At 39.6% G+C, this 23,987-nt stretch overlaps 1 protein-coding gene across 1 annotated transcript in view; it reads left to right on the top strand.

Moving 5' to 3' along the window:
* The window catches only part of CTTNBP2 (cortactin binding protein 2), a 186,382-nt gene that overhangs the window by 4,998 nt on the left and 157,397 nt on the right, over window positions 1-23,987 (top strand). The window contains 1 exon segment of the mRNA XM_073328165.1: window positions 12,803-12,910. Coding sequence (XP_073184266.1) covers window positions 12,803-12,910 — 108 coding nt within the window.

Here is a 23,987-nt window from a genome sequence, read left to right as displayed (position 1 = left end):
AAGATATGATTCATGGATATATAAGCAGGCGAATGTCAAGTAGAAGTAGGCTGACCAGACAGCAAATGTGGAAAAATTGGGACGGGGGTGGGGGCTAATAGGCGCCGATATAAGACAAAGACCCAAATATTGGGACTGTCCCTATAAAATCAGGACATCTGGTCACCCTAAGTAGGAGTAGGGAGGTGGTAATATCTTTGTACATGGCATTATTAAGACCATTACTGGCATAATGTGTCCAGTTGTGTTGATAACACTTCAAAGAAGATGTTGACAAATTGGAAAGCAATCAGAAAAGAGCTACAAACATGCCTTGTAGAGAGAGACTAAAGCAGCTCAATCTACTTACCTTATCCAAGAGAATGCAAAGAGATAATTGATCAGTTTACAAGTATCTACATGAGGAAGACATTTCTGATGGTAGATGGATCTTTTAATCTAGCATTAGAAGGCATAATGAGATCCAGTGGTTGAAGGCTGAAGCTAGAAAAGTTCATATAAGAAATAAGGCACATTCTTAACAATGAGGGTAATTTACTAATGGAAAAACCTGGGAATGTGTTGGAGTCTCAGTCACTTGAAGTCCTTATTTAAAGACTGGATATCTCTTTAAATAAAAGTTATGGCTGAAACAGAAGATAAAATTGGAGCAAGGTTCTTTGGTCTCTTTACACAAGAGATCAACTAGATGATCATCATAATGGTCCCTCTTGTCCTTAAAATCTGTGAATAAAATTAAGTATATGTGTAGGTGTTTGCAGAATTGAGCCTTACATGCACTTCAAATTTTATATCATGTTGGTAGTAGGAATTAAAAATCTAGAGTTGGTTGAAAAATATAAAATTTCTTGAGAAATTTTCCACAATTCTTTTCACTGAAACAGGAAATTTTTGATATTTCCATCACTAAATTCAGTCAAAACAAATTAAAAAAAAATTTGAAATTTTGAAAGATTTAAAACAGTTCTAAAAGTAAGGTTGAGACTACCGTCTGCCAGGCAAATTAGATAACTGAAACCTCCAATAACTACAGAAACAGAACACAGAGTAACTTAACAACTTTTAACTGTTTCTAGATCTAATCATGTAGTGGTGTTTGCCTTAGAAATTACACTTATTTTTAATGTAATTTTTGGTGACAAACTGGATTAGCATTGCATGTAAACTAATTGGTATAAACATTATCATTAAATAATAGTTTCATAAAAATGATTCAAAGTTATGAGAACCTCTTTAGCTGCATAGGTAGTTTTGAAGATAAATGCAAAACAGCAGAAAGATTTATTTTTTTGGCTTTGATGGAATATACTTACTTCAACCTCTGTAAAAAGAAAAGGAGTACTTGTGGCACCTTAGAGACTAATCAATTTATTTGAGCATGAGCTCACGAAAGCTCATGCTCAAATAAATTGATTAGTCTCTAAGGTGCCACAAGTACTCCTTTTTCTTTTTGCGAATACAGACTAACACGGCTGTTACTCTTCAACCTCTGTGTACATCATAAAACAAATTTGTTTACCCACCTTGTCCCTCTAATCAATTTAATAGTCAGTGTGTTTAAGAAAACAAAACAAAAACAACCCAACTCCCCAGCATTTGAGTAAAACTCCACCAATTTAAGCAAAAGTACAAATGAGTAAATAAACCCTGAAAATTAAACTCAGGCCATGGGACCCTGAAAGACTTAAACGTGCTTAATTTCATGCACTAAGAGTGGTTGACTGTAGGGCTGTTGAGTTAACTGTGATTAAATCACACAACTCATTTTTTGATGTTTTCTACATTTTCAGATATATTTATTTCAATTACAACACTGAATACAAAGTGTACAGTGCTCACTTTATTTTTTGGTTTGAAATATTTGCACTGTAAAAAAACAAGAAATAGTATTTACAATTCACCTAATGTGTAAGTACTGTAGTGCAATCTCTTTTTATCATGAAACTTGAACTTACAAATGTGTTTTTGAATGCAGTTATTTATTTTTATAATTTGACAGTGTAAAACTTTAGCACCTACAAGTCCACTCCGTCCTACTTTAGCCAATTGCTAAGACAAACAAGTTTGTTTACATTTGGGGGCAGGGTACTGCTGCCTGCTTCTTATTTACAATGTCAGTGAAAGTGAGAACAGGCATTCACATGGCACTGTTATAACCTGCGTCGCAAGATATTTACGTGCCAGATGCACTAAAGATTCACATGTCCCTTCATGCTTCAACCACCATTCCAGAGGATATGCATCCATGCTGATGAGGGGTTCTGCTAGATAACCATCCAAAGCAGAGTGAACTGACGCATGTTCATGTAACTTTCATCATCTGAGTCAGATGCCACCAGCAGAATATTGACTTTCTTTTTTGGTGGTTCAGGTTCTGTAGTTTTCACATCTGAGTGTTACTCTTTTAAGACTTCTGAAAGTATGCTCCTCACCTGTCCCTCTCAGATTTTGGATGGCACTTAAGAGTCTTAAACCTTCGGTCGAGTGCTGTAGCTATTTTTAGAAATCTCACATTGGTACCTTCTTTGCATTTTGTCAAATCAGCAGTGATGGCGTTTGTAAATAAAACGATGTGCTGAGTCATCATCCGAGACTGCCATAACATGAAATATATGGGTAAAACAGAGCAGGGGACATACAATTCTCCCCCAAGGAGTTCAATCACAAATGTAATTAACACACTTTTTATATAAATTAAACAAAGTGTTAATTTAAATTCATTATAATAAAAATGAACATCATCAGCATGGAAGCATGTCTTCCGGAATGGTGGCTGAAACATGAAGGGACATGCAAATGTTAAGCATATCTGGCATGTAAATGCCTTGCAATGTTGGCTATGGAAGTACTATCTGAATGCCTGTTCTCGCTTTCAGGTGACATCGTAAATAAGAAGCAGGCAGCAGTACACTCCCTTCCCCCCCGCCCGAATGTAAACAAACTTATTTGTCTTAGCGATTGGCTGAAGTAGGACTGAGTTGACTTCGTTTTATTTTTGAATGCAAGTTTTTTGTATATAATTTGACATTTGTAAGTTCAACTTTCATGATAGAGATTGCATTACAGTACATACTTTAGGTGAGCTGTATATACTACTATTTTACAGTGCAAATATTTGTGATAAAAATACAAAGTTTACAGTGTTCACTTTATATTCGGTGTTGAAAATGAAATCAATATAATTGAAAATGTAGGAAACATCCAAAAATATTTAAATGGTATTGTATTTAACACTGCAATTAATTGCAGTTTTTTTAATTGCTTGGCTGTCCTAGTTGACTTCAGTGGAATTCCTCACGGTGTGTAAGGTTAAGTGCATGTATCTGCAGGATCAGTGTCTCGGTATCTAGCAGACTGATGAATAAGGTAGCAAATTCCAGTTAGTCTCCCCCTGGTTTTCTCCAGTCTCTCAGAACTCAGATTTGCTTCTGTTAGCAAGAGCCTTCCAGCTGATCTGAAGTGAGCACTTGAACTCTTTTCAGAGTAACAGCCGTGTTAGTCTGTATTCGCAAAAAGAAAAGGAGTACTTGTGGCACCTTAGAGACTAACCAATTTATTTGAGCATGAGCTTTCGTGAGCCGCAACTCACTTCATCAGATGCATGCCGTGGAAACTGCAGCAGACTTTATTTATACACAGAGAATATGAAAAAATACCTCCTCCCACCCCACTGTCCTGCTGGTAATAGCTTATCTAAAGTGATCATCAGGTGGGCCATTTCCAGCACAAATCCAGGTTTTCTCACCCTCCACCCCCCCACACAAATTCACTCTCCTGCTGGTGATAGCCCATCACACATTGTAGGGAGAATGGTCACTTTGGATGAGCTATTACCAGCAGGAGAGTGAATTTGTGTGGGGGGTGGAGGGTGAGAAAACCTGGATTTGTGCTGGAAATGGCCCACCTGATGATCACTTTAGATAAGCTATTACCAGCTGGACAATGGGGTGGGAGGAGGTATTTTTTCATATTCTCTGTGTGTATATATAAAGTCTGATGCAGTTTCCACGGCATGCATCTGATGAAGTGAGCTGTGGCTCATGAAAGCTCATGCTCAAATAAATTGGGTAGTCTCTAAGGTGCCACAAGTACTCCTTTTCTTTTCACTTGAACTCTGGTCACCTGCTCCTCCCTTAAAACATCTCTGGAGTGAAGTGCTACCAGTGCTTGTCCTATCCCTATCCTCTTCCCTCCCCCCTCCCCACCCCCAAATTAATTCAGGATTTGGGAATGTCCTCCTCTCTGATCAGCATCCATCAGTTTCAGGTGATGGGGAGAACTAGGGCCCTCCAAAATCATGCTCCATTTTGGTCAATTTCACGGTCATAGAATTTTAAAAATAGTAAACGTCATGCTTTCAGCTATTTAAATCTGAAATTTCACGGTGTTTTAATTGTAGGGGTCCTGACCCAAAAAGGAAGGAAGTGTGTGTGGTTGAGGGGGTGGGGGTTCACAAGGTTATTTGGGGCAGAAGTAATGGTGGCATGGTATGGTATGACCACCCTTCTGCACTGCTACTACCATGGCGCTGCCTTCAGAGCTGAGTACCTGGCCAACAACTGCTGCTCTCCAGCCACCCAGGTCTTAAGGCAGTGAAGTAAGGGTGGAATAGCACAACCCACCCTTAAAATACCCATCCCCACTCAACTTCCTTTTTGAGTCAGGACCCCCAATTTGAGAAACGCTGGTCTCACCATAAAATCTGTATAGTAGAGGGTAAAAGCACACAAGACCAGATTGCACTGGGGAGACCAGATTTCAGAGTTCATGATGCATTTTTCATGGCCATGAATTTGGTAGGGCCCTACTTATAATAGGAAATAAGACTAATAGCTCCTTCGTGTCCTAACTAAACACTCCCTCTGGGGATAAGAGAAAATCAAAGATTCTGATTAGAGCTTCTGTTGGTAGCACTTCTGCCTTGATCTGTGAAGATGCAGGTTAGCAATTTGCCCCTCTCTGGCCTAACTATGGCCCATGGGCCACATCCGGCCCGCAGGACCCCTCCCTCTGGACCCCGAGCTCCTGTCAGAGTGGGGTCAGGACAGGCTTGCGGAGGAGCCAGCCCAACTCCCTGGCAGCGGGGTGGAGGCTAGCCCCTGACCCCTCCCTGCTCCATCACAGTCACAGTTCCCCCAGCACCTGGGCAGTGTGGCTGCAGCTCCTGCCAGGTGGCACAGCTATAGCGCCTCCGGACCTGGTGCTCTAGGGTGGCATGGTCGGGGGACGGGGGGAAGGGAGGGTTGGAGGGGGACAGTTAAGGGGCCTGGGCCCTGCTGCCAGGGAGAGGGGCAGAGCAAGCCGAGGCCCCCTCTCCACTCCCAGCATGCTTCGCCCCTGTCCCCAACAGCCAAGCCCAGACAGGGAGCGAGCCCTACCCGACTGCCAGGGAGAGCAGCCAAACGAGCAGGGCACATGCACAGGGAAAGAACTGAGCCTCCCATTTCCCCCCACTTCACAAGTAACATGGGGCAGGGAGGGTTGGATACGGGGCGGGGGCCCCCAGAGGGACAGTCAAGGGGTAGAGAGCAGGGGTGTCTGGATAGCATGTGGGAGTCCCAGGGGCAGTCAGGGTGGGGAGCAGGGGGGTGTTGGGTGGAGGTTCTGGGGGGCTGGATAGGGGGCAGGGGCTAGGCCATGCCTCGCTGTTTGAGGAGGCATAGCCTTCCCCAGCCTTCCCTACCTGGCCCTCCATACAGTTTCTATACCTGATGTGGCCCTAGGGCCAAAAAGTTGGCCCATCCTTGAATTAGGCTGTGCTAATGTTCAGGATGGGCACCCAGCAAATTGGTTGGGGCTGAGCTAATTAGTTGTGTGGTTTAATGACTCTCTATCAGCTGCTAGGCAACACTAACTTCTTGCAGAATTGGATTTTAAAAAACGACATGGCATTCTAGAACACTCAGACTCCATGTGAACAGACTTCATACAAATTTAGTTTGAGGTGGGGGAATAAGAATTTTCCTGTGTTTGGGTCTTGTGAATATGTTGTTCCAAGGTGAAATTTAGCATACATCTCTGTTGTAAAACCAATATAACAGAATGGTGGTTACAGGCTCAGTGCTAGAAGTGTTGTAACTAAGTCTCATAGGACACATGAGTGGAGAGCCACTAATGTAGAATATATTGGCTGGCATGAAAACGAATGATTGTCCTGTTGATTATAATGCCCAATGCTTGAGGCTCAGTAAATTAGGGAGGTTGCTTTTTCAGCCTGAAAGGCAATAGTTTTCACTAAGCAATTTTGTTTGTTAATGCAATCATTCACAAATCAGAAAACAATTTTATTGCTTGCTCCCTGCCTGCCCAACTCCTTCCCTTATGCTTCCCTTTTTTTTAAAATTTTCTTAATACTGCCAATTTCTCCACTTTCTCCTGCCTACTGCCTATAAACAGAAGCAGGATTGTGGGTACTGGGTGCTTATATGTATATAATTGCTCAGGTAACTGCAACCGCTACTCTGAGGCAAAACAAGAACCTAAGCAAGTCTGTTATGGTGAAGCCCTCCTGCTTCCAGGAAGTGGCAGGCAGGGAAATATGTGGGAGTTAGTTGACAGCATAATCATATATAAAATATATATTTTAAGATCTTGAGGTAGTCAGGAAAATACACAGATTTATTTGTCTAGTCAAGTAGCCAACTGGATTGCATGCTGGCCATTCAGGGGTGTAAAATATTGTACATGAATAAGTTGAGTGGATGGCCTACTTTACTCCTGACTTTGTCTTTTTTTTATTATTAGCGTTATAGATCTGGTGCAATACTGTATCTATAATTACACTAAAATCTTCTTTTCTGTAAAGAGATGCAATTCTTATTTTATAAATCAAAGCCAGGGAATACTTCCTCTCCCTGCCCTCCAAGTATCTGAGCTGCTTTTTCTCTTGCATCTTATTTTGTTTTTTAAACTTCAACCCACAAAATTGTACAATAAGCTGCTTTTGCCAATTCTGAATTTTAAAAAAATATTTCAAATGTAAAATATAACCATATAAAACAGTGGTTCTCAAACTTGTGACCCCTTCCACATAGCAAGTCTTTGAATGCAACCCCCCCCACCCCTTATAAATTAAAAACGCTTTTTTATATATTTAGCACCATTATAAATGCTAGATGCAAAGTGGGGTTTGAGGTGGAGGCTCACTGCTCATGACCCCCCCCCATATAATAACCTCATGACCCCCTGAGGGGGCCTAACCCCCAGTTTGAGAATCCCTGATATAAAGCATACTGTACTTGTATCTGTTGTACGACTGGCAATTCAGACTTCAATTCTCAAGGAAAAACTTGACAGGCCAGTAGTCAAATATAGTTAAGAAGATAAGGATTTTAATCCTTAATCATCTCCTTCCTCGAGGAATAAAAAAGATTTCAGAATAAAACATTGCAGAAAATTACCTAAGAAATAGGTTCTGGCTCTTTTTGCTTGTGTATTATTGTAGCTAAACTAAATTTAAGATGACCAGCTGACCCTCTTAACCACCCATTGCTGCTACCATTTTTATGCTCTGGTTCATGTCAAGAAAGAATTTTATTTTAATTTATTTTAAAATACATCACCTGATCAGGTCCCCATTTAAAATGCTCATAATTGCATCCTAAGTGTTGAATAGATGTCTCAGGTTATTATTGGGGGGATAAGAAACTCTTCATTTATGTCTCTGGCTCAACTCTGGTCAAGGACTAGGGTGGATAAAAATCATTTAAAAATTGAATTAAAAAATTAAATTTCAAATTGACAAATTAGGGTCTAATTTATTAGCTCTTAATCAATTTAAATATAAAAATTATTAAGCAGTATGTTTTCTGCCAAGCTTTAAAATAACCCAAACCACAGAACTTTAGAAGTCACTGGCTAAGCATCTGGAACCAGAGTTTGCTGAAATGCTAACCTGGCTTTTGACAGCAGTAGCCTCTTCTGCAAAAGAGTATATTTTCTTCTTTTCAGTTTATTCACCTAGTTCAGTTCAGTGACTAATTCACTGTAAGATAAGAAACCAGTTGGACATCGGACAAGCAGGGAAAACTTTTTTTTCTTTTGCAATTTATAATAAAACTAGGGGGAGGAGAGGATCTACCTGAATCAATACAATTCACTAACTACAGATACTTCCTTTTGTTTAATGAATGTTTGTTTTTTAAACGCAAAATGTTCTGTTAAAACTTTTGCTAAGAAAATATATTTATGTATCTGGTTGTTTTATAAAATTTACATGTATTTTTTTAATTTGAATTTGAATTTCCATCCAAATAGACTTGGCACATATCACAAGTAAAAATAAATGCAACATTCACAATTTTCTAAATAACATCTATACATTTATTCAGATACTGAATTTTAATTGAGCTATATAAAAGTTTAAATATATAGATACGATAGTTTGGGGCTACTTTTTGCTTAATGTAAAAGCTGCATTTAGTTGCAAATCAATATGTTTTAATAATTACCAACCAATACGAATAAACTTTCCTTAGAAAAATAGCTAAATGCAAAACATAATTGAAATCAAATCAATTATTTAAATCCAGGTTTTCTACTTGCTGGTTTAAATCATGATTAAAATTGGTGATTTTAAACAGCTGTGATTTAAATCAGTCTACTTTGTCAAGGTTCATAGTAACTAAAAGTCTTCACCAATGGTGTGCTGCCAAGAAATTAACAGGGAACTTTTGTGTACTTTACCTATTGACAGTGAATTCTGGACTGGGAAAGACCACACTGCCTCCTCTGTCCCCTAGTGGCTGCATCCCCTACCTCCTTTGGATATGCTTATCAGAAATATCCTTATGGGCTAGGAGTGGAATTACAGTGTACAGAGGAAAGATGGTCTTGTAATTAAAGCACTGGATGAGGTCTTAGAATATCATGGTTGAGTTTCTGGCTCTGCCATACGGACTTCCTGGGTGACTCTGAACAAGCCACTTAATTTCTTCCTCAATTCCCTATCTGTAAAATGGGGACAAGAATATTTCCCTACCTCACAGGGCTGCTATAAGATTAACTTATAGTGTTTATGAAGTGCTCAGATACTGCTGCAATCTAGGTCATAGAAGAAGGAACATGGGGAGGTATTGCTGGCTTCAGAGATCAATTAGATAGAGGAGGGGAATTCTACTGCTGGGAGGGAGGAAACTAGAGGCTTTATACTAGTATTGATGATCGGTGTAATGTGCTGTGTTAGTACAGTGAGTACTGTAGAGCAGGGGTTCTCGATCTTTTTCTTTCTGAGGCCTCCAACTCCTCCCCCCCCCCCCCCCCCCCCCCCCCGCGACATGCTGTTAGAAATTCCGTGGCACAGCTGTGCCACAACGGGCTTTCTGCGTATAAAATCCAGCGTTGAGGGGTAGCAAGCAGGGCAATTTCCCGGGGCCCCATGCCATAGGAGCACTGCAAAGCTAAGTTGCTCAGGCTTCTACTTTAGCCCTTGGTGGTGGGGCTCTGGGCCCTGGACTTCACCCCCTTGTAGTGGGGCTTTGGACTTCTTTGCTGGGCCCCAGCTAGTTTAACGCTGGTCCTGTTTGGCGGCCCTGCCAGGGGCCCTGGACCTCTGGTTGAGAACCACTGCTGTAGAGAGTTTTAAAAGAAGTAGTGAAAGAGGTTGCTTCTGCATGTGTGAGAATGCAGAACAAGGAAAAGAAGCTTTCAAAGTGACCTGCTGCTTTTTTGTCCACTTGGCATGAGATCAGCTAAGGAGGGGGTAGTTCTGGGAAACCAGGTTGGGAACTTTTTCTAACCTCCAGTGCACAGTTCTGCATGTAACTTGACCTGAATGTGGAACAGCAAGAACAAAACAAAGGGCATTTAAAATGAAGGGTTTCAAATGTTTACTCTACTTTCTTTACTGGTATTTACATATCAAGGCTCTTGGTCTATTTGTAAAGAGTTAGTGATTTCAGCAACAGTTTCTGAATCCATCAATACTAATTATAGCCCTGTTCATTGTTTCTCAAAGGCTGATGCATGTTGGCTAAGTAGCCTAGGGAAGCTTGCCCTGATGTTTTACATGTACAGATAAATAAGGTTCTGGCTTGCAAGTCCTTTTCATCTAAACTCACTTCACATGTGGGAGGGAAAAACAAGTATCTCAAAATTACAAATTCATTCAAAATCAGAACAAGCAAAGTAATGATAGCTGAAACCAAAGAATTAGAGATCGGTGTGGGTCGTGCACTAATTCCCTAAGAAAACCCCCATGTCGTAAGATACTGTTGTCACCGGCCTACATTTAATTTTCATTGGGTTTTGAGGTTCTGCTTTCTGAAAATCAAGCCCTTCTAGGGTTTGGGAAGTTGGACATCCATAAATTGATCCATAATCACTTGTCACTTAAGATTTAATCCAGTGGTATATATCTTTCCTCCTAAGGACTATATATTTTTCTCACTCATCTATTTTCTCCTGTGGAAGGCATGTTCCCAAACTTTCAGATCATAATAACTATGCCCCTTTTAATTGCTTTTCAAGACTAAGCCCTCATTACAGCTACAGAATTGACGCAATGTTTACTAGCTACACTTACACCCACATGTTCACCCCCTCACACAGGGTTCCTCTGCATCCTTCAGCTACAACAGTAGCAGTATTTGGGGCAACTTTGCTTCCTTGCCCATCTGAGGAAAGAACAGCTTATCTGCTCTACTCCCATTTTGAGAAAGCAGCAGCATCACTTGGGCCAATTCGCTGTCAAATTCTCCTTTTTAAAAAAACAGGAGTACAACTTTTGTTCATTTTCTGAGTTTGCTGCCCTCCTTCAGTGGAAGTAGCCAGCAGTTCTAATTGCTTTGCCCCTTGGCCGCTGCAAATTCCTACTCATTGTGGACTAGTGAGTGTCTGCAAGCAACATCCATAAAAACTGACTGAAAACAGCTCTGTTAAAAGGCTAACTGAAAGCAGACTTGCACAGTGCTGGTCAAATGTCAATGATTTAACTATTAAAAAGGGAGGGAGGGAAATAAAAACTAAAAAGGCTTAGTTCTAGAATCCTGATTGCTCCTGGATTCCCAGGAGCAGTTGCCCAACGGGGTGGATGTGTGTGTTCATGGAACAATGATTGTGACAATTTCTTCTGGATGTAGACCTTGATACAGTCATTCAGGCCTTTGTCACCTCCCACTTCCGTGTTTGTCTACATGGGATTACTCCTGAAGACCTCAGAAACCGCAGTTGGCATAGACTATGGTGGCCAATTTATATAGTGGGATTGGTTGAAAAGAGCATAGTGCCTCACTGCTGCAGAGTTTGTACCTACCTATCTTCTTCTGGGTGCAAGTCAAGGTGTTAATATTGTTCTATGATACTCTGTGGCTTGGGCTGTAGCCATCCAGGAGCATGCCTCTCTCCCTGTGTTCTGTCATGATACTTGAGCTCAGATGAAATATTCAAGCTAACAGTAGCAGGAAAATAGGAATTGCCATACCAGATCAAACCAGTGCCCAAGTCCTAATATCCTTCCTCCTGATTATCAGCGCCTTTTGTGAAATCCTCAAATTATGGAATAACTTCTACTTTGGGAAAGTTTCTTCCCAACCATAGGCAATCAGTAGCTGGTTTACACTCTGAAACATGAGGGCTTATCCCCCTTGCAAAAATTTAATTTTACTGTATAGAACTGTGGATGATATCTTAATCCTTATAAAAGTCTGGTACTGTTTTTGTGTTCAGTTGGCTGCTTTGCTTCAATGATATATTGTGGCAATGAGTTCCAAAAGCTAACTGTGGGTTTTTAAACATAAAAATACTTCCTTTAATAAAATTTAAATTTAGTATCTTTCAATTGGATTTTAATGCCTTTTTTTGGGGGTGGGGGTGGGGGGGAGGAGGGGACTAGAATTTCCTGATTTACCTTATCTATATTGTGCAGTAGTATTCATCTGTATCATGTCTCCTTTTATTAATCAGAGCTCTAAACAATTATTTCAGCATCTACTTGCACAGAAGTTTTCCATGAATTTTTAATCACTTTTGTTGCCTGTCTTTTGGACCTTTTTCTGCCATGTCTTTTATTAGATGGGGTGACCAGTACTTGATTGACTTATCCATGGGCTGTTGGGCAATTTTTAGTGAAGGGATCTTAGCTGTGGAATTAAATTTCTCTTGTTGGTCTGAAAGTACTTTTTTATTTTTTTTCACCCTTTAGGGCAGGGCTCATCTGTTCACAGAGGCTCTTCTGTGATTGTGTGTTCTTATTTACCTACTGGACTAGTCTTTTTGTGTGTGTGGTTTTTTTTTGTGAATTTGATTTAAACTTTCTTATGTGTAATTGATCTGAAACACTGTAGATGGAATCATTTGATAGGATGGAAAAATAGAGTTCAGTTATTTTGTAGGCTTTTAGTTGACAACGTGAAGCCCCAAGACAGCTAAAATACAAATGCTTAACTTTGACTGAATTTGACTTCAGTGGGACTACCCTTGCTTAAAGTTAAGCACATGCATAAGTCTTTTCAGGAGCTGGCCCTTTGAAAGAAAAATTATTTGAAAACAGCATGTCATACTGGTAAACTCCTTGTACTTCATCTTAAATAAAAAGGGTAAAACTACTTGATACTCACCTTGACCCTGATTGTTACAATTCAGATCATGTCAAATATTTACAACACAATAATAAACCTTAGAAAAATATGGTCTGTGATGGAAATGCTGACAGACTTTGACTACATCAGCAGAAACTAGCACTATTATCATGCCCTTTCTTTTTTGTTTTTGCTTTGTGGTTTTTATCTTGGTTTTCCCCCCTATTTACTGTAACCATCATACCCGCGTTTAAACAGTGTATTCATCAATTGTACCTCTCTTACAGAAAAGAGAGTTTGATGTGGATAATCTGAGCAAGCAAGAACTGCGGATGCTCCTTAGTGTAATGGAAGGGGAACTGGAAGCACGGGATCTTGTAATTGAAGCCTTGAGGGTAAGTTACTGTTTTTTAGATATCCTCCCTCCCACCCCTGTTTTAAGCATGGTTTGTAACACTTTCTTAGTGTTCAAAAAAAAGAGAGAGTATAAATTGTGATGTGTAGCGCTCTTCGGCTGTTCAGACCCTACCACTCATAAAGTGCTTTCTTGGCTAAGAGGTACAGTCAATCCTTGTTCCCAAACCATCATAACAAAATATACAGTAAATGAATTTGGAATTTGAAAGGGTAGAGCATGGGGTAAATAGTAAAATAACAGAATGTTACGTTGCATCATACTCCATTTGCAATAGGTGGGAATAACTTTAAAGAAGGGCTGTCTATCACAGTTAACTCAAGTGATTAACTCAATTAAAAATTGAATCGCAGCTTTTATTGAACTGTTAAGCAATAATACCAATTTAAATAAATATTTTTGGGTGGATTTCTGCATTTTCAAATATTTATTTCAATTTCAACACAGAATACAAAGTTTACAGTGCTCACTTTATTATTTTGATTATAAATATTTGCACAGTGTAAAAGCAAAATAGTATGAGATGAATTAAAAATACTTTTTTACAGTGCAAATATTTATAATCAAAATAATAAAGTGAGCACTGTAAACTTTGTATTCTGTGTTCTGCATTTTCAAATATATTGATTTCAATTACAAAACAGCCACAACTATTTAAATTAATGGTATTCTGTTTTTGTGTAACAGTGCAATTAAAACTGTGGTTAATCATTTATTTTAATCTCATAACTAATCGCAAATTTAAAAAAAATATTAAATTGAATCAAGTCTTCATTTATTTCAGCAGTCTTGATGCTTGGATTTAATAAATGTTTAGTGGGCATTGCCAGACTTCTGAAGTGGAGATGAAAGGGAAGGTCATGTAGATGTAGAAAAGCGTGATTTTATTTATTTTAAACCCTGGGACCCAGTTTTGATTAGGGCCTCATTCTGCAAGGTGCTCTGCAAACACACATTGGTGTGTGTTTCTTACCCCTGTCTAAAGACAAGTGACATACAAAGCTGCCTGGAAACTTTGTAGACATAACTTTGATCCTCATCTGATGGAAAATATAACTTTAAAAATATTCATTAATGCAAGAAAATATAATGCAGAGTATCCAAATAAGCCTTTAGTAACAAAATAAAGATCCTTCTAAATTGCTTCAATTTATAGCAAAATTAAAGTTATAGTTGGATATCAATAAATGTACATCTTTTAAGGTCTTCTAAAGAGAAAACCCAATGTAGTGGAGTATGCTTCATACTAGATGTTAGTAGTGTGTAATATATTATGGTTATCAGGTACTGCATTAACACTTTCAACTGTAATGTCACAATAAGAGATACCTGTCTTAATTTTTTAAGAATTGCTTTTGGCTTTAGACCACTTGATACAAATGGAGCTGTCTAAATAGCTGTCACTAATATACCTATATTAATAATGATCAAGGGCCTGGATAGGACCTTCTTTTATGAAATAGTTTTAATTTTTAATGGAAATAAAACACTAGAGACAATAGATTTCTAGAGGATTACTGCACTGTGAAATAATTTAGTCTGGGGTTTTCAGGTGCATGCACTCCCAGAATTGCACTCTTATAATTTCAGATCTTGTGCCCTGACTGCCAGGTTAAACTAAACTAAAAATAAAAGAGGAGTGCAAATAGGATATTTGAGCACTTTCTCTTTTCTCATATGCATTTATGGGCAGTTGACTCTACTGCTCAGAGTACAATAATGGTACACGTGCCAAAAGCACACATTGGCTATATTACGCTAGTGTACAATGTAGAATCATAGAAACATAAGGCTAGATGGGACCTCGAGAGGTTGTCCAGTCCAACTCCCTGTGCTGAGGGAGGATCAAGTAAACCTAGATCATCTCTGACAGGTGTGTGGTGTTTGTGTATATTTTTTTTTAAATCTTATTCTTAAAAATCTCCAACAATGGGGATTCCACAACCTCCCTTCAAAATATACTTCAGTGCTTAACTATCCTTATAATGTGTTTCATAATATCTAACCCATAATATCTCCTTTGCTGCAGATTAAGCCAATTATTTCTTGTCCCACCTTCAGTGGACATAAAGAACAGTTGATCAACATCCTTTTTGTAACAGCCCTTAACATATTTAAAGACTATCAGCTCTCCCCACTCCCTGCTCCCCACCAGTCTTTTCTCAAGACTAAACATGAGAAAAGAGTGGGAAAAAAAAAATCGGGGCACAAGTCAGGTTTTCTAAACTGTTCATCATTTTTGTCTCCCTCCTCTGGACTCTTTCCAGTTTGTCCACATCTTTTGAAAAGTATGGTACCCAAAACTGGGCATGGTACCTCAGGTGAGGCCTCCCCAGTGTCAAGCAGAGTGGGACAGTTGCCCCCCCTGTGTCTAACATATGACACTCCTGCTAACACAGCCCAGAATAAAATTTAGTCTTTTGCAAGTGCATCACATTTTTGACTCATTCAGTATGTGATACAGTATAACCCCCAGATCCTTTTCAGCGGTACTACTGTCTAGCCAGTTATTCCCCATTTTGGGTGTGCATTTGATTTTTTTTTTTTTCCCCCCTCCCTAAGTGTGATGCTTGTCTTTAATCTACAATTCATCAAAGTCACGGTGAATACTAATCTTATTCTCCAAAGTGATAGAAACCTTATCAGGTTGGTGTAATTTCAAATTTTATAAGCTTTCTCTCCACTCCATTATCGAAGTCATTAATGAAAATATCAAATAGTACCAGACCTAGGACAGACCCTATGGGACCCCACTAGATATGTCCTCCAGTGTAACTGCAAACCATTGATAATTACTCTGAGTACCGTGTCTCAACCAGTTTTGCACCCACCTCATAGGAGTTTTCTCTAGACCACATTTCTCTAGTTTGCTTATGAGAAGGTCATGTGGGACTATGTCAAAAGCCTTATTAAAATCTAGATATATCTCATCCACAGCTTTCCCCTCTCCAGCCCCCCCCATCCTCTAGGCCAGTAACCCTGTCAAAGGAGGAAATAGGTTGGTTTGTCATTATTTGTTCTTGACAAATACATGATGGCTATTTTTTTATAACCCTATTATGCTCTAGGTGCTTTCAAATTGATTGTTAATTTTGTGCCAGTATCTGTTCACGTATTGAAGTTAGGCTGACTGCTTTATGATTCCCCAGGTCCTCTCTGTTCCCCTTTGAAAATATAGGTATTATGTTTTGAGACTTCACCCGTCCTCCATAAGTTTTCAAAGATCGCTAACGTTTCCAAGATCAGCTAGTTACCATTCACCATAGGGTGTATGTTTTTTATCAGGCCTTGCTGACTTGAATACGTTTAACTTATCTAAATACTCTAACCCATTCTTTCCCTATTTTGGCTTGCATTCTTTCGCCTTGTTGATGATGATGATTGTGCTGAGTATCTGGTTACCATAAACTTTTTCAGTGAAGACTGAAGCAAAATAGGCATTAAACACCTCAGCCTTCTTGATGCCATTAACTCTTTCCTCCCTAAGTAGAGGACCTACAACTTGCTTTGTTTTCTCTAATATATTTAAAGAACCTATTCTTATTGCCTCTTATGTCTCTTGCTAGGTGTAACTCATTTTGTCTCTTAGCGTTTTTGATTTTGTCCCTACATACTTGTACTATTCTTTTGTACTCATCCTTGGCAATTTGTCTGCTTCCATTGTTTGTCAATTCCTTTTTGATTTTTCAGGTCATTATAGAGTTAGTGATGGCACCATATTGGGTTCTTCCGGTCTATCTTTTGCATTGGGATAGTTTGTTCTTTTGCCTTTAATATTGTCTCTTGGAGTTCAGGTGAGCTGGCAGTTTCACAATCACCCTTTCATTTTCTTCTCATGGGACCTTATGTACCAGTTCTGTTTTTGTGTAAGGACAATTGACTTCAAAAAAAGACTTTTTCTGCTGCTTCTACTCCTTCCTTTCCTTAGAATCATAAAATTTAGCAGATCATGATCACTTTCACCAAAACTGTTTTCAACCTTCAGAATCCCAACCAGTGCCTCCTTGTTAGTCAGATTTAGGCTTAAAATGGTTTCCCTCAATTACTTTCTCCACTTTCTGTAACAAAAGGTTGTCTCCACTGCATTCCAAGAACTTATAGGATGTTTTGTGTCTTGCTATTTTACTTTTCCAACAGATGTCTGGGTAGTTAAAATTCCCCATTACTACCAGGTCTTGTGTGTTGGATACTTCTGCAGTTGGCTCTAGAAATGCATTCTCCACCACCTTGTCCTGATTTGGTGTCTATAATAGACCCCTGCCATGATATCACCCCTGTTTTTCTGCTGCCCCCCCATTTATATTCATCCTCTGACTCTCTTGCCCACTTCTAGACCTCAAAACAAGTGTATACATTCTTCACTCCCCCCTGCAATCTCCTGAACAAGCTGTACTCTTTTATACCAATATCCCAGCACATTTCTCCCACTGATACCTCTCTAGTTGCTCCTTTGGCCCTATTTTCCATTTAGACATCTGTTAAGGTCACATTACTTCATACTTGCCTGTGGGCTTTTGACACCTGCCCCTTTTGAATCTAGTTTAAAGACCTCCTCACTATGTTGGCAAATTGGTGTCCCAAGATGCTCTTCCTCTTATTGGTCAGATGGACCCTATCTCTCCCCAGCAGTCCTTCCTAGAACAGTGTCCAATGTTCAAGCAAGTCAGAGCCCTCCTGTCGACACCATCTACTCAATCACACATTCATCTCCAGCATGTGTGTGGATGGAGGATGGGAATATGTAAGCATATGCATTGTACACTAGGGAGTATTAAAATGGCTCAGTATAGTACAAGTCCAGGAGGGACAAAATACAAAGTGCAAGTACCCAGCCACCTGTTGAGGTTGGTAGTTTATGCATAACAGGCTGTATTAAAACTGCTTTCTGGAGAGAGAGAGAGAGAGAGAGAGGCTGAGAGTGGTAATTCTATTTCATGGAGGATTTCAAGACTTCAAATTTGGTTTCATTCTGATTTGAATAAAAACCAAAAGTTTAGAAATTCTGTTCCAAGCTCTACTGTAGGCTCTGGCTTTAAGGCAGTCCACCGGGCAGTTGCCTGGAAGCCCTGATGGCCTGGCCTGCTGAGGAGCTGAGAGTCAAGGCTTCCAGACTATTGACTCCATATTAGCCACTGGGTGGAGTGCTAGGAGCCAGGAGTCCTGGGCTTCCCAGCAGCCCGCCAATTGGGCTGCTGAGGAGTCAGGCAGGCAAGTTGGTAGGAAATGAGGCAAGTTTTGAAGCCTGTCTGGTAGGCAAGGTTGTATCAGAGTTTTTCCAAACTCAGCATGGTCTGCAGAATGTTTTGATTTTGACAAATTGGCAAATTGGGTCAAAACAAAAATAAGTCTCAAAATTTTCCAGACAGTTCTAGTGATCATTCTACAGCTTGCTCCGCACTGCACAGTTTCCCAAGGTCCCTGCTGGTATAGGGACCGGGGTCAGCAGTGTGGAGTACCCTGTAACTGTCTGATAAATACATTGAGCTACTCAATTCTCATGTGTCAATCTATTTTAAAATTTCTGATTAAAACTAGTTACTCATAGTATACATTATGCTAATGACATGAAAGGTCCTTAACCTACATTTGAAATGGAAATGTAATTGCTTCTAAAATGACATACCTTTTCAAAGAGACTGACTAGCTAATCTGAGTCATGCTAAACTTTTTATGTTAGTCATTACTTTTTTGTGGAACACTTTGCATAATTTGATTCAAATCTTATTTTGTATAAATTTTATATTTAGTTGTATCCATTTTGATAACTAAATGTATTTACCATAGTTAAAACATTCTCAAATATCATGCTAGTTAAATAGCTTCTTCACAGAATATCTTAATGATATTTATCACTGAAACTTTCCTTAAATACAATATTGAAAATATGAAGCTCTTTCCATTAGATTGTCTTAAATTCATGTTACTCTTAAGGTAAAATTGGTGAAATACTGAACATATTGTAAAATAGAATTTATGAAAAGGTTTTGGGTTTTTTTGTGATTGGATGGTACTTTTGATTTCAAATGGAAAGGAATAGAAGGCAGGCTTAATGTCTTGGATACTGGCTTGTTACATAAAAGTAGAAAACCAATGTCCCTTAAACAAATAACTGTCTTCTGGTAGCTTATGAAAATCAGAATTTCAGCTGCAGCATTTAGAAGGCTCTATTTGAATATGGAAAACTTTTATGAATAGTCTGTTTTCTTTGGGAACATGAAAATTTGCTTTGTTTAATGGTATGAAAACTCTTTAATGCTAACAGTCAAGCAGGTGACCTAGTAGTGGGCAAAACAGTGGCTTTTATGTCAACATAAAAGACATTCACTTTATTAAAATCATTCTTGTAACTACCATTTTCTGCTAATTAGTACATGTTGTGCCCTTCTTCCTTCTACAGCTATAACAGGTTAATTTACTGGACCAAAAATTTCTTTAGGCTATTTAACAATATATTCATGAGCAAAACAAAGCTGTAGATGTGAGTTTTTCCAGCTGTGTATAATTCATGTCCTGCTTGTTGTTGATACTGTATAAGGCTACAGTTCTACATGATGTATCATCTTAAGAGAACTGAGTATTTTCAAATTCCTACTGTGGTAGATAGTTTTTCTTGAAACTACATTAACGCACATTGATTCCTTGCTAAACTTACTGTCCTGCATTTTGAACAAAACACAAACATGTGGGTGGGAAAAATGTTAGTTGCTCCTAAACTACTTAGTGATAAATTCACAAACTATTTCAATATTTACTTAATTTCTGCACACTGCTAATTATTTGCATGTTTTCTATAGCACGTTAACACTATGGCAAGTAGCTGCGTAATCATTTAATAGATTAATATTGATATTCAGCTTATTATATATAACAGTTTATATGTGTTGAACCTGGAAATGTCTTATGCATTTAACTGTAAGAAGCTATAATGTAAGTAGCATGATTTTGCTCAGATAAAACAAGGAAATGATTTTAATTCTAAATGACAGCAGGTGAACCAGTTAATCTTCATTTCAGATCTTAAAATATAGATATGTGCCAATATATTCATCAGAAAACATTGACACCTATCTTTTGACTCTTATAGTCTAAAATGGCATTTTATGAACAGCTAGGTTTATTTTGTGGAGCAGCCTCTCCCACTCCTTAATGCATGAAAATGACATTTAACCTACTTTCTTGTTGGCCATGTGCTATTGAAATGTCAAAATTAATGACCTGGAAGAAAACATAAAATCAGTATTGATAAAGTTTGAAGATGCCACAAAGATTGGTGGAGTGATAAATAACAATTCCCTGCTACAGCATGGGCAGAAGCAAACTGTGTTTCAATATGCCAAATGTAAGGTCATACACATCTAGGAACAAAGAGTGCAGGCCACACTTGCAGAATGGGGGAACTTGATCTTGGGAAGTGGTGACTCTGTTTATTGGGAATCATTGTGCAGAAATCAGCTGAACATGAGCTCTGTGTGCATGTCTATACTGTAGCATAAGCCCAGGCTCAAACTCCACCATGAGACCAACCCCTCCCTCTGTCTGTGTACAGTTCTGTCTGACTCCATACCATCACAGACTGGTCCAAGAGGATGCATTTTTGTGATGAACTTATGGTTGACGTTCTGGATAGGGCCAACAAGCAGGTGCGGTACCAAAGAGAGAAGGATTCACAAGAAGTGGAGAGGCAGACGGAAAGGCACAGACAGTCCACAGAGCTCTAGGACAGAATTACAGTACATGAGCAAATACTTGCATTGCTGTTTCTGGAACAGGAATGTCCATTGAGGGAAAAGACTGAGCCCAACAAAAGACCTGTCTGAGCAGCTGCTTTTGCTAAAGGCCTCAAGAGTTCAGGCTTCTGTTACACCCATACCATGGCCTGAGTCCCCCTCTCCGTAAGAATACTTTGGACAATTCCATGGTTGGGTAGCCTGTGCAAGTGGCTCTTAGCAGCAGCAGGGCAGGGAGAATCTACTCCTAGCACACTTCCACCTCCGTACTGACCCTCTCCCTCTCCTTTATCCAGCCTCCCCCTTGCAGTCCACCACCTTCTCGAGGCCTACACACCCGTACAGTGGCGTCAAGTGCATGCTAAATGCACAAGGAAAGGAGAACATGGCAGGGGACATGCAAAATTAGGGAATTTTATTTGCGCTCTTCAGTTTATTTATGCACTTTGTGGTGTTGGCTTATTACTGCTGTTTGGTGGTCTAATGGCAGCTGGCCTGTCTGGCAGTGCTTCAACATGGTGGTTTCTTTATAATTTAAAAAATTATTGCTATCACTACATCACATTTTATGTGATTGTTGAATGATAAAGATAATACAAGGTAAGGTAAATACAACATGTAGGTTGTATCCAACACTTAATAAAACTGTGTGTACATAAATCAATACTGTAAATGCAGTTTCTCCCCATTACATTAACAAACCTCTCATCCATAAAAAATTTCATAATAATGAATACCCATCTGGTCATTGTGTACAGTGACAGTATCCTTCCTCCCACTTCATTTTGTGGTGTGGTAGTACCTCCTTTATGTTTATGAATGGCTTTGCAAGTTTACAGTACTGTTCTCCCCCTTCCCTTGGCCTATGCAAGTCCATAATCTAGGAGCACAGAGCATTTCTGTTGACTTGCAGCATCCTGCTTCAGCTGTGACAGGTACACTGAGTGTACTGGTTCAGCAATCCATTACTGTCATAGGTCCATTCAGGGCAAATGGCTCATCTTTGTCTGTACAAAGATTGTGCAGAGCACAACAAGCCACAATAATGCAAACAGCATTGATGATACTGGGGTCCAGGTGGGCATCAGTGGGGTTTCAATCCGCCAAACATGCGATCAGGCAGAAAACCCAGCATCATGAACTTTTCCTGTAGAGCCCATGTTAGTGTCCATAAATCTGCTGCTGTGGTCCACAAGGGCCTGCATCATAATAAAGTAGTACTCTGTGCTTCAGGTACTTATGTGCTTCTTGAGAAGGGCAAATTGTGGGTGTAGTTTGGAAAGTCCATTCTCTCAAAGTCAGCAGTTATTTAAAGGATTTGTTTATGCTCACCCCCTTTGGGTATAATCACATGCCTGATCACATCAGACTGTACCCTGGCCACCCTTTTATCCACAGTTGACTTTCCAACACCAAACTGGTTAGCAATAGACCTGTCTGGGGTAGCAAGCTTTCAGAGAGTTATAGCAACCTGCTTCTGGACTGATATGGCCATCCTCATTTATGTCACGGTGCTGGAGATTCGAGACAAGCTGCTCACAAAGCTTCAAAAATGTAGCTCTTTTTCATGTGAAAACTCTGAACCCACTGTTGGTCATCAGAGATCCACGTGACTATAAAAAGCACTGGTCTACATAGTGTCCTCAACAGCTATACTGAGAGTCCTGAGCAGCATCAGCCAGTTTGTCTTCCATGTTTGTATTGTTTAGCGTCCTCTTTCTCCTGCTCTGTTAGCTCTTTCAGATGCCTTTGGTGGGTCATAAAATGCTGCCAAATTGTCCACCAGCATTTTACAAAAGCTCTTCCCGCTTCCTGAAACGGGAGTGAAAACCCAAGCAAGAGAAGCTCTTCAAAATGGTGACTCCTCCATGTTGCTGGCTCTGCTTGCTGGGAGTGTGCAGTTCCAAAAGTCAGCTCTTCATAATCCGTTGGGAATTTGGGCTGTGACAGTTTTCTTTAATGTGCAGGGTGGACAATCAAGTTTTCCCATGCTGCACCATGAACAAAAGGCTAAGAGCGGCCACATCTCAGGAGAGCACTAGGAAGTCTGGGTTATGATTGGTTGGACTTGAGCCTGGGCCTGACACAGGGGCTCCAGCATCGACACTGCAGTACCCAGACCCAAGTGTTGATGCTCCAGCCCCAGGTTTTCAAACCCAGTGACCTGTAGATTTGAGTTCCACTAACCCCAGGCTTATGTTGCAGTGCAGATGTAGCCAATGTGATGCTATGGCTAAAACAGCTAATGAGAATCTTTGTTATATAAATGGGAATCTTGAGTAGGAGTAGGGAGATTATATTACTTCCTGTATTTGGCATTGGTGTGATCACTGCTGGAATATTGTATCCACTCTGATGTTCAGGCTTCAAGAAGGATACTGAAAAATTGGAGAGGGTTCAGAGAAGAGCCCCGAGAGTGATTAAAGGATTGGAAAATAATCGGAGCGAGAGACTTGAGGAGTTCACTCTATTTTATCATAAAGAAGGTTAAGGGGTGACTTGATTCTGTTGAGCATGCAAAGATACAAGAAGCTCCAGTGGCTGGAGGTTGAAGCTAGATGAATTCAGGATAGATATAAGGTGCAAAAATCAACAGTAAGGGTAATTAACCATTGGAACAACTTACCAAGGGTTGTGCTGGATTCTCTATCACTCTACATTTTAAAATCAAGATTGGGTGCTTTTCTAAAAGTTTTATGCTCTAGTTCAAGTGTGAATTAATTCAGGGAAGTCATGGCCTGTATTATGCAGGAGATCAGAGTAGATCACAATTATGCCTTTGGCCTTCAAAATCTATGAATACACTCAAATGATCTCTGGGCTGTTTATTACTTCAGATTCTAAAGTAATAAGAACTTTGTCCATTGTTTGGAAGTGTTTATTCAGACCATAGTTAATGTTGTGTTCAGATTTGCGTTTAAAGCAGGTTATTGATTATGATCAGAGCAATTTCCCTGAACATGAACTATGTGGTATACAGGAGACTTTTTTTTCCTCTCCTTAATGCATGCATTTAAATCCAGCCTATGCAACTAAGAATTATGTGTACATGTTAAGGGGAGAATAAGGGAGGGAAGGTGGTCTTTTACTTGAGATGTGAGACTGGGAGACAGGACAACTGAGTTCTGTTACTGGCATCACCAATAACTATATGCTTGTCTAAATGATTTACTCCACACTAAAAGTGCCCATTCTAACAACATGGGCCAGGTAGTGCGCAAAAGGCTCATGTGGAGCCCACTGGTGTGCATAAAAATTTCCCTAGTGCACATTAACATAGCCCATTTCAAATACTACTATATTAATGAGCACTGCGGAACTTTTACTACA

The sequence above is a fragment of the Lepidochelys kempii genome, chromosome 1 (genome assembly GCF_965140265.1).
Source record: "Lepidochelys kempii isolate rLepKem1 chromosome 1, rLepKem1.hap2, whole genome shotgun sequence".
Classification (NCBI taxonomy): domain Eukaryota; kingdom Metazoa; phylum Chordata; order Testudines; family Cheloniidae; genus Lepidochelys; species Lepidochelys kempii.
The sequence above is the reverse complement of the archived record's forward strand: the minus strand, read 5'-3'. Positions and strand labels throughout refer to the sequence as shown.